The sequence below is a fragment of the Lycorma delicatula genome, chromosome 4 (genome assembly GCF_047948215.1).
Source record: "Lycorma delicatula isolate Av1 chromosome 4, ASM4794821v1, whole genome shotgun sequence".
Lineage (NCBI taxonomy): Eukaryota > Metazoa > Arthropoda > Insecta > Hemiptera > Fulgoridae > Lycorma > Lycorma delicatula.
Window position 1 is genome coordinate 65,134,954 of NC_134458.1, and position 12,005 is coordinate 65,146,958.

A 12,005-nucleotide genomic window follows, 5' to 3' on the forward strand; every position below is an offset into this window, starting at 1 on the left:
AGGATAATTATTTTTCTTTAACATCTTCTTTTTTATCGATAAATTTGAACTTCTTGGATCGGTAAAATTATAATTCTATCCGCTAATTCGGTGATTACGAATCTTTTATGAGATATCGCTCTGATTGTAGATGATTTAAGTATCTTCCGGATGCGGTTCGCTTAGAACGCTTTGTTGTTTACATTTTTTCGTTTAGATGTGAAAACATTGAATTAAGAAATTTCATACCGTACCGAAATCCATTTCTTTAATGAACACCATGTCTCTAGAGAAATCGTTGAACTCCTTATCGCATATATTTATCGTCTGTTTATGATAAATTTTATCACGGGTGAACGTAACAATCTATCGTCGACGTGATGTTTCGAGGCTTAAAGATTTCCGAGAATAAATTAGTTAAACCTGAAGAAATAGGAGACCCCACGACACTACTCGTAGACACGTTCCTGGGATTTAAAATATGTATTTTTCCCGGTTAATTCGTTCGCTTCTATAAAAACATTCTTTCTAATTTTGTATAATTTATACATTACATTTCATTTATTATCTACAGCAGTGATCGCCGACTTATGGAATGCCGGCCTACAACAAAACCGCATTAAATGTAATTAACGATTTATTCGCTTATAAATCTATGGAATTCCTACAGTCCTTTACGTTGAAACTGTTTTTCGACGTAAAGTTTTTTGTATAGTTCCCGCGAATACTTTAGCGGTCGTAAATTCTCTCTCACTTTCACCGTAAACATAAAGTAATAGTCCAAATTTGCAGTAGGTCCTCTCAGTTACAGGGTCTGTTTTGTGTTGTAACTCGAAACAGATATAAAACTCAACGATTATTGCTCCTGATGTAATTTCTCTTATAACTCTATATATCCTAGGATTTGTGGGCTCTAGGACTTTTTACCGTTTAGCTTAAACGGAATGAATTTTAATTTGAAAATTGTATGTATGCGTTGCACTCGATAAAGCGTAGGAGATTAGGAGGAACGTTGCGATTCGTAACAGTTATAAATATTGTCTGGTTTTAACTACCTATTCAGCTACTCCACTAAGAAATTTATTTAAGTAGTACATATATATATATATATATATATATACAAACAAAAGCGCAGGCGAGTGTGCGTATGGATGTATGCTTAATTGATTTATCTCCTTTCTTCATTTTCTATACGATTTTATCTGAGTTTTAATTTAATAATCTCCATTCTGTATTCCTCCGAGGTACAGATCTTGCCTAGGTGCTTTATTTACTTTATAAAGTAAATAGGCTACATGTAAACTTATGGCTTTTCTTTTTCCTCGATAATCTTACATTGTTTTTCCTTCATTTGCTGTACCGCATCGTCTTTTTTTGTAATAATTGTATTTAACGTTATCTCGAGACGATTTCGGCTGCGAACTTATCGCTGTGCATCTTCTTTTTTGTGTGTCTATAATAATACTCTTTTTAATATATACTCGTTTGCAGTCGATTGGTTAAATGTAACTAGTCGTATCGTTATAAAGTTCGTTATATGACACGATAGCGTATTATTTTCTTCGTTCTTCACGTATTTATTTCACTATTTTTATTATATTATATTTAATCGATTACAATTATTATTAGTTACCGGGTCGGAATTTTTTGTTCGCTATAAAATTCATATATCATAAAGTAACTGTGACTGGATGTTATCCTGTTGTCGTTTAGAAAAAAAATAATAATAAAAAAATAAAGAATTTTAATCCGACTAAAATTAATATTATATATATATATATATATATATATATATATATATATAATAATAGAAAATAAAGAATAAGAGAAATTAAAGAATAATTCAACGATAAGAAGTGTTACATTTTTTGTAAATTAATAAAAAAAGTAGATTAAAATGAAACTATATTTACGCATAAATTTTTATTTTGATTTTAAAAAAATTAATCTGTCAAATTGTTGAAGTTCTCTTTTTAAATCGAAAATAAACAAAATAAGTAATGAAACAAACAAAATAATGTAATAAAATGAAATTATTAGGGGAAGTAGAGAAATTTATTACAAAAAATGCCCCGTTTTTTTAACGATTTGTAATATATGATATTTTGATATTTGTAATATAATGATTGATAATACAAAGAAACGGTTATAAAATAAATAAATTTCATTATTACTAACCCAGTGATATAAAGTGATAGAAATAGTCTTTATCGGCTCTCATTCGCATTTCTCTATCGATTCTTCTATTTTATGTAATCTTATTCCCGTTTATAAAATATTACGATTGACGAAATGACTTTCTCCGATAAAATTAAAATATAAAAGTTTATTCGGTTTTCGGATTCAGCCGAACTCGTGTTTCATTGAAAATTCTTTGCGCTGAAATTATACGAAGAAAAATTCTTCACGAGAGCCACTGCGAAACCTATTTTAACTTTTGTACTGTCGTGCGTTCGCTAGCCGTTGAGATAAACGACTGAATTTAATTTGTGAATTATAATTTATGATTGAAGATAAGAAAATTTCAGCGATAATAAATAGAGAATTTCTTTCGCGTTCTGATCATGCTCGATCATTTTTTGAGTTCCGGGGTAAGAAAATACAGTCGGGAATTATATCGATCGGTCGGTCAGCGTCTGCGAGCCGTACACTTCATTACACGCGTGCTACAAGAGTTGGAGATGTCTCTATCGAGAATCTATCTCTTGACCTAAATCGCAAAATTTGTTAGAAATAATACACGATGAACTCGGTTCGTCATGTATTACTTCTGAAAAGGCCTGCGGGAGAAGCTAACGCACGGTTTATTACACCGACCGTACGATTCACGCGCACCGACGGCCTGTTTTTATAATCTTTTTTAAGCGAGAAGCGGAGAGATGATGTCATTTATTTATTTAACTCGTTAAATTTTTACGAAACGTCTCGTTAAACATCGGAACATCCGATTCGGTATCGCGGCTAAAATACTTCTGTAATAAATCATTAATTGGTATAATAAAATAATCCTTATAATACGGCCCACGATTGAAATCAAAGAAATTACAATAAAAAATTAAAACTCAAAAATTACTCCGACAAGTTCGTATTTTCGATGTAATTCATGAGAAATAAATAAAAATAATTTCAACTAAGTTTTTGACTTCTTGAATGCATTTTTTATCTGTAAAAATAGAAAAAAAAAATGTAACCATTTCTATCTTTAAATATCGTATCGTTTTCCTCTGTCGTACAGAAAGCGAAGGGGAGTCGAAAATATTTACATCGAAATTTTTTATCTTTACCGGTTTACGGTTTTTAGAAGAAATTCTGGCAACTTTTCCAGTCGGGAAACTTTCCCGGTGCTTGTGTACAGGTTAAAATTTAATCCTTTTAAAGGGGATTAAGTTTAAAACTTTCATCGACCTTATTTATTTCCAATATTTTAGTTATGAAAAGAACTATAAAATAATAAACTTCCAGAAAGATTTGTTACAACAGTATAATTTTATAAAAACTATAAAATAATTCATTCGTTAAGCTACTTGATGTTAAGGTAAAATAAAACATAAATAATATTTTTTTAAATTTTTTATGGCTTCTATAGCTTCCCTTTTAGCCATCCACAAACTATCACAAATAAAATTTTAATAAGGGTTGTCTAATTACTTACAACTGGTGGCTTACCTTACTAATGAAATACCATCAGCAACAACATCTACAGAACCAAAAAGATAAAAATTAATTTTTTCTAAGCACCTTGCCAAAGGAACCAATGAGCCTGGCTGCTGCATCCAAAGAAAAGGACGATTCTTTCTGGATCTATATAAGGCATTGGTAAACCAACATTGGTTGTATCACTGAGAATACTTCCTAGTGAGAAATTTTTGGGGAGAATACTTCCACCCTGAGAATTGTAAATATAACATCCTGAAACAACAGCCGATCATTGGGGGGGTTGGGGGGGGGGGACTAAGATCCCAGAAACTACATTGGGCCTTATAATCAGAAGATGTCTCACCAAAACCTCAATATGTAAAAAATAAAAAAAGGCGTTTTGAACATCTTCAGTTAAATTAGAATTGTATTTCTATTATAATGCCAAATTGGGGCATAGTGTTCAGGCACTGGTCTAGCCATTGTCTTATACAGATGAAGGATCAATTGAACATCTTGAAACACACAACAGACTAATAAAAGCAGTCCAAGGTTTCTCCTTGCTTGGATGCTGTTAACCCAAGTCTGTAACTGCTTCTTCTCTACGTATTCGACCTGATCGACTTCATAAAATCTTTTAATTTTCAATGTCTTTCTGGAATACGTAATGAAAATGCTTTTTTCTAGATTGAGGGACATTCCCTTAACAATAGTTCATTCATCTATCCTATTAATGTCACTCTGCATAATCAACTAATTATCTTTACAATTCATCTTAGTGCAAATTTTGACATTTTGACAAACAAAAGGATCTTAGAAGAAATAAAGATGGCGATATCATATATGTAAAAAATGGAAGTAGAGAACTCAAATTAGAACCTCTGAGGAACACCAGATGGAGCAGTATATCGACTAGAAATGCTACTACTACTTAAACTTAAGTTAAACAGCTGTTAGAATACTGAAACTATACAATCACACAGATCTCAGATTTTAAATGGTGAAATACCATCAATACTAGCTGCAGTTCTAGGTTTAAGTGACTTGATGACCCTTAATACTTCCTTATTTGAAACAAGGGACATCGATATTGTAATTCCCATCATAGATGACAGTATTTGTGGGATTATTCATTCAAAATATAGAATAAAAACAAGAACCAAGTTTCTCACACTACTCTTCTGCATCAATCATTATCCTACTGTCCTTTTTTTTACTGGCCTCACAGCAATGTTTTCATTAAAACAAAGTTTATTGTTTGTATTTAAACAAGTTTTGTGATCATATTTGAAATCAGCCTCTGCAGCCCTAGCTCTAGAAATTTTATAAGAGCCACGCTAAAAGTAGTTTAGCTTATTTTCAAAATTCTGAAAATTTAAACAGTGAATGTCACACTCAGATCTTTATGTTCAATATTTTTTAAAATTTTAAATACCGTGTCAGTCTGATGGAAAACCATCCAGGAAACCTCTTGAGTAGCGACGAGCTTTTTTGAGGAATATGATTTTCCATATGCTTATAAATTAATCCAACAAAATGAAAAGCAGCTACATTAATGTCACCAGGAGGAAAAACACTGTTCTAGTCCTGTTGCCTAATAGATTTATAAAGACCAGAATAGTCACCCAGATGAAAATCAAAAATAAGCATTTAAGAATTTGATGAAACTACTTCCTCAGCTTTTATATAATTATCAAGGGGATCATGATGTGCATCAGGAGACACAAGATGATCAGTTTCCGGGGCTACATCAACCTCGATGTTAGGTAATACAGTATCAAGAACATTTTAACTGCTCTTGGGAACATAATAATTAAACTTCTTTACACCAAGATCATCCATGAAACTAAGAAGAAAATTAGCTTTCTTTTTAACATAAAAATTATCATTAGGCTTAATAGAATAATTCATCCGATCAATGTTAGGTGCATTAAAATCACCAATGACCGACGCACCATAAAAACTTAGATCAATAAACTTAGCTACTTCATTAAAATATGATTCGAGTAAAATTAGAGAGCGAATCAGATCTAAAATAATGATTACTCAACAATAGATTATTTCCATCTCTCATTTTATTTTTAATCCACACATTCAAGTTCAAGTTTTAAATCACTTCTGTGACAGCTCTGAATTGAAGACTGAAATACAATCAGAAATCGTCATCAAATTTCTTTCTAGAAATATCGTCTTTATGGTCAGCTCTGTACATCAGAAAACTGTTGGGAAAATAATCAGAAGACACAGAACTGTCGTTCAAGTAAGACTTAGTAACATCAGTGATTTCAAAAGAACTATTTGGTACAGAAATAAAAAATTCATGATTTTGTGAAAGATCTCTTAACATTCTAATGTGTTACTGGAAGGGATTTGCAAATCATTAATGCGAACAGAATTGCCTGCCTCTTCAGTTCTCTTATAATTACTACCAGAACAAAAAACTGGTTAGGTTTTAACAAACCACGGAATGGAAAGGCCAACCAAATGGAAGGCCACACCATTGAATTTGAAACCTGATTGAAATTGGATTTACCCACCTCAATGTGAAAAGCGCTATAATCTGCTCTTTTTGTAGCCAACTTAGTGAAGTTCATCTCTTTAACTGAAATGGATTCAATGATGATCTTTTCAGTCTTATTACCTGTAGTAGTAGGGCTAAACCTGGTGACAAATAAGGCTTTTCTTTTAAGCTTTACCATTTGAAAATTTCCTACCGCTATCAACTATAACCTTTTTCTTACTAATTTTCTTCTCTTTTGGAGCCTTACTATGAAATTTAACAATTGTCCAATCTTTTTCACTTGCCTTCTCCATACTATATTTCATTGGAGCAACCAATTTACCTTTCTCAGACTTGTTGACTTCCTCTCATTTCTTCAATGCATTGACATTGTGGTTAATCTCGTTATTTTTCTGATTAACCTTTTTCTTATTTTCAAAAGTTTTTTTTTTGTTATGTTGTAGTTGTCATTTGATTGAAGCTTATTACATTTTCATCATTATTTTTTTGTTCCTAGTGCATCAATTAGCTGGTTGTATAAGTCTGCTAGCACAGCTCAAATTGATATTTCAGCAATCAAACTAGAGATCTTGTTTACGAGTAGAGATATGTCATTTTTCATACCAGTCATTAAATCAAATAATTTATTGACAAACTTTTCCGGTCAAGAGTCAACGTTTAAATCCTTTGACTGAAGTTTTTCCAGTGAGGACCAAGACAGCTGAAATGTTTTGAAACAGAATATCAGAATGAACGGAGGCACGATCAACAGAGAGAATTACACTATTACTGTAAGGAGTTCTACTACCCGACAACCCAGAAAGCAAATTAAATTCTTTGCGGGTGCCATCACGTCAACAAACACTAGACTTCGAATAATCTAAATTAAAAACTCATACTTCAAGTGGTTGTCTACTAAAAATAGATATCATGCAAGAGTATCTGTTTAAATAAGTAAAAATAAAAGCCTTAACCTTTGGCCAAGTGGGGCGGAAAAGAGTTGCTTCTCAGACCTGCCAAAGGGTTGAAAACACTGGTTGACCACAAGATCTACCTCTACCGGAAAAGGTGTTGAAGGAGCGTACTGGATGGAAAAAGCGGTAGCAAGATGGTAAAGCACCACTGGCTGGGAGAAGGCCAGCCATCTGTACGAACCGTAGGTCCTTTTGGCGGTACCTGAGCGTATATCTATAGGGAATAGGCACATTGCCCGGCCTCGACCGGCAAACTACGTTTCTCGCAAAAGCGGTCCCGGCACCTACGAAGGTGTAGTTTTTAAAATTACGAGGTAGGGCACTTCCACTGTATAGATTTTATATTGTCTTAGTATTTGCATAGGAATTACAAAGAAAATAAAATCACCGATGCAGTGACACTAGCGCCGTGGAAACACGGCGCCAGAGGCCGACAAACGACCCTTTTTTCTATTATAACTTCTACTGTTTTTTATTAAACAATGATAATAACTCCTTAAATTATGATATTACGAACGAAAATTGAATTTTATAAAATTTAATGCGTAATAAAAAATTTTAAGTTTTGAAAATTGTGTTATTACTTTTCTGTTGTAATCCGTTTTAGGTGCGGAATATTTATTATCCGTTAACCTCCGATAGGGGTAAAAAAGTTGTTATTAAACAGATAATACTTTATTTAGAGAAAAATATATTTTTTAAATTCGACTGGGATGGGACGGCAAAAAGTCGATAGAGCTATTATTTTTCAGCAGGTCATTTACCACGACTCTTTGATAAGGGTCGAATACTGATCCTGTCCTGATAACGCCTAGTTCGGGGAAAAATAATAAAAGATTTCTTGAAATCGTCAAAAGTTGGAGAAAATTATAAAAATCAAATTTTTAGAGGCGGGATAATTTCACAAATTTGTTTTTCAAAAAAATTGTGTTTGTTACTCTGGATGTTTTTCTCGGTTATATTATTTTTTGATAAGTTAATACGCACGCGAGTATACTTTTCATAAGTCCGTCCTCTTAGGAATTATAGCTTCCTCGTTATCTATCCACCATCTCGTTTTTAAACAATTAACACGATTACTTCCTCTTATACAAACTTTATTGCTCCACATTTCATACAGAATGTGAAGTAGTTCCTGTGGTATAAAAAAAATATAGGCTGACAAACAAACAAACACTCACACTTAAGATTTATAAACCGAAGATGAGTATTCTTGAATTAGGGGTCCTAAAAATTAAAAAAATACAAAAGTAGGGAAAGCTCATTTTTTTATCCAGAGGAGTACTTTTCCTGTATCGTTTTCTTTAACAAACGGGAAAGTAAAATGTTATGTCTTATTAGGAAGGCGGAGTATCCGATGGGAACTCGATCGATCGATCGACTTTTTTGTCGTTCGTATTCTCAGCGATTCGAAAAATACTCTAACGAGGTAAGAATTTGATTGAAGAAAATAAAAGAGCTCTTCGGACGATTTTGATCGGCATTAGGTATTCTATTTGACTATAAACTGCAACAGATTAAAAAAAAAAAATTAAATCGTAAGCTATGTTACGTTATAAAGTATGCGATCGGCGCTTTCTTTGTCGTTCACCGTCTATTGTCTTATTGAGAATATGGCGGGGATTTATTGTAGGAGTCGGCTCGTGTATAAAATTGTCGTAACGTTCATTCGTTTAGCAGTAGGGTATGGACGTACGAATGACGATAAGCTTCGCTTCAGCTCGATCTCTACTTCTGTCGCAGTCTTCCGTAGTCGGCTCTGTCTACCAGCTAAGCGGTATGTTAAACATATAAATGAAAATTTTTTTCATATTTTAACACGAACGCTTAAAAAATTGTAAGTGTAGTTTTTCGATCGGCCTATTACCGCGACGTGTCGATGACGGTCTCAAAGGCTTGGAAAATATTGTTATTTCGTTAGGCCGGTTATGGTATTTTTCGATACCGTCCGATAGAGATTTTTATGGAAGGGTTTTAATTTTTTTCTGCGAAGATTTAAAATAAAGGTCATCGCTTCTCTTAAGAACTCCAGGGTTAACGCCAATCGTTTCGTATTTTCTAGTCAATTTTAAGACTGTCTTTATTCCATTTTGCTCTGCTATACAGTAAAATTGTTTAAAGCGTACCTGCGACTGATTCGTATTCGGACAAAGAGACCTCTTTGTCCGAATACGACCCGAAATCGGTATTAATACTTTGAGTATTTACCAACGTAAATACCCTGTGTGGAATGCCGGAACAAAAAGTTCAGTAACTTAGCTTTTATTATTTTTAATCGGAAAATATATTGGTACGGATCGGGCAGAACCGTTTCGCTGCTGATGTCAGAGACCGTAAAAACGATTGTATAATTCAAAAAACAGTTGTTGCGGCACCCGGCAAAACGATCTTAATTCAGATCGAATTATAAATAAAAATTGTTTAAACGTTTTTAAGAGCGGTATTAATTTTTATTATAAGTCTTATTTCGCTTCAAAAACGAATAAAATTAGGGTCTTACGTTTAGTTTTTAGGACGATACAACCGCCTGTCAGAATAACACCGCATCAGATCAATTAACGTCTCCCCTCCGTGTTGGACGGTAGGCACCGGGTAAAATAACTTAACGAAATTACGTAGTCTTTTAATTCACCCTTAGCCGTTTCGAAAGCGGAAGGTCGGATTTTGATGACTTTAAATTCAAAGTAAATTATAAACTTTTTTTAGAATTTAATCCGATATTTCCATAATCTTGCGGAATAGATTTAACGTGTAGTCTGACGAACGATTGATTATGATTTAAAGAACAATACAGATTTTTACGGATTCAGTAAACGTCTGCGTCTTGTAGACATAAATACTTCTTTGTACGATAAACGAGAACGGGAACCGAATTACAATTACGGGTCGATTAGATTAGAAAAGAGGGATTATATTTTTATAAAAAAATAAACGATGAGAAAAATACGTTTAAATGGAAAAATATCAGAATTTTTCCTCGAGGCTTTCTTCACCGCTTAATCTCGGCCGATTTCCAGACAGTAATGCAATACACTTATCATTTATGACATTCTAAAAATAAGACGATAAAAATCTGCCAACAGTAAAACGAATTTCTATAATCCGGTGTTCGGTTATGGAGATTCGTTGTAACTTGATCCTATTAAAATAAAAGTTTTATGTTATCGCCTTATTTTATCGAAACGGACATACAAGAGAAAACTATAATACGCATCTTAGCCGGCGGTTAAAATTTTTTTTTTTCCGTTTCGGTTCTAAATGTGCGATAACAGGAACCTCAAATAAAAAAAGGTACGGCTGCCCGATGAATATTTATCCGTTTTCGTCTTTTAACTAAATAAAAAAATAAAAATAAATAAAATAACGGGAGAAAAAAATAAAAATTAAATGACCGCTCTCGGTAGTAAATTGATAAATAAAGAAGAATCTACTGCGGTCGGTAAAACGAATAATAGTGCTACATTAGGCGAAGGCGCGTTACAATGTTGCGGCTGTCGCCTGTTTAAATTTAATATGAGATCGAGGTCATCGGGGGAACTTGTATATGACAACTTGGTATATGACCACGCATTATTTAAAAAAAAGCAACGTTTTCGGTATCACCGAATCAGGTTTTGTATCAGAATTACCGTAAAACATTTATTCTTAATGTTTATTTCATTTACTCTTATGAAGTCTTGAAAAACAACATACTTTAGATTTCGACTCGAATTCGACGCCTGCACATGTTACGATGTAGCGGCAGAATCAGAACGGCAGGAATGAACGCGGAAATAGCGCGCGTATTCGTGAGATTTCTGTACTTATATAAAATACTTACTTACTTATATAAAATACTACTTAATATATAAAATACTACTTACTTATATCAAATATATTTTAATAAAGTACTCGATAAATTATAAATAAATAAAATACAGAAGTTTATCGATAATAAATATTTATTAAAGAATGTTATTTAACTACGTATATTTAACCGTGTGTATTAATGAATCGCATGAAAAATTCATCCCTAAAACGAATTAAAAGACTCATTTTCTAAGTATAATGAAGGAACTGAGCAGTAATTCTAAAGAGACTGTCTGGAAGACCGATTCCGTGTGTGTATGTATGTAGAAAGCCATTTTAAATAAAATGTTTTTACATGTCGTCGTTCGACGAATTCATCAGTGTCAATACGAGTGTTTTTCACAAAGTAAAAATCGTTACTACATTACAAAACGCTTTGTTTTGTAAATAAACTGTTCATCCGTTATATATCCTACATTTTGTAAGAATCAATAGACCGGACGATCGATCGATTCTTTAGTTTTTATCCAATCGTTTCCATTCTTTAGTTTGTTTAGATCTCGAGTATAATTATTTATTTGAAATCTATTAATTTGCGAAAGCGGTAAAGTGGCCGATAGAAGTGCTTTCCTATGTCGTTTGTATCGTTGTGAAAAGCTACGAACAGATCCCAGCTTTTAAATTCGTAAATGTTTTCCAAATATTACCCGAAAATAAAATTACTGCAGTCGATTTATATATTGTTCTACAATTTTTAAACACAGTACATATTCGATACCGAAATTTAAACTTTTAAATAAATAAATAAATCGTAAATAGATAAGCTAGCGGGAGAAAAAATTATTTAATATTGCGGGTGGGATTAAAGTTTGATCTCTATGCAAATGTCGGGAACTTTAAAATTATTGTTACGCCTTTAGTATTTAAATCTGTATACTCTCACAGATCGTATAAGAGATAAACGACAAAATGGTATTAGGTAAGAATAATACGACTAATACTTCCAGGATAATGAGGAATTTGTTTATTTTTTTATATTGAAATATAAATTTATGTTAAAAAATTCCCCCCAAAAATCATACAATTTTTACTGTACTGCTTTCTGTCAAATTTCTCCTTAAAAATTT

The 12,005-nt window shown here is 32.7% G+C and overlaps 1 protein-coding gene across 4 annotated transcripts in view; it reads left to right on the forward strand.

Annotated features, from left to right (window-relative positions):
- LOC142323486 (uncharacterized) overlaps positions 1 to 12,005 on the forward strand; it is a 207,888-nt gene that overhangs the window by 36,999 nt on the left and 158,884 nt on the right. Inside the window, exon 1 of one of the 4 annotated variants that reach the window (XM_075363202.1) lies at positions 8,781 to 8,866. The exons of the other annotated variants lie outside the window; for them this stretch is intronic. Within the exon in view, the coding sequence (XP_075219317.1) occupies positions 8,788 to 8,866 (79 nt within the window). The 5' untranslated portion in view covers positions 8,781 to 8,787. Of the gene's footprint in view, positions 1 to 8,780; positions 8,867 to 12,005 lie in introns of those variants that run through there. 4 annotated transcript variants of the gene reach the window in all.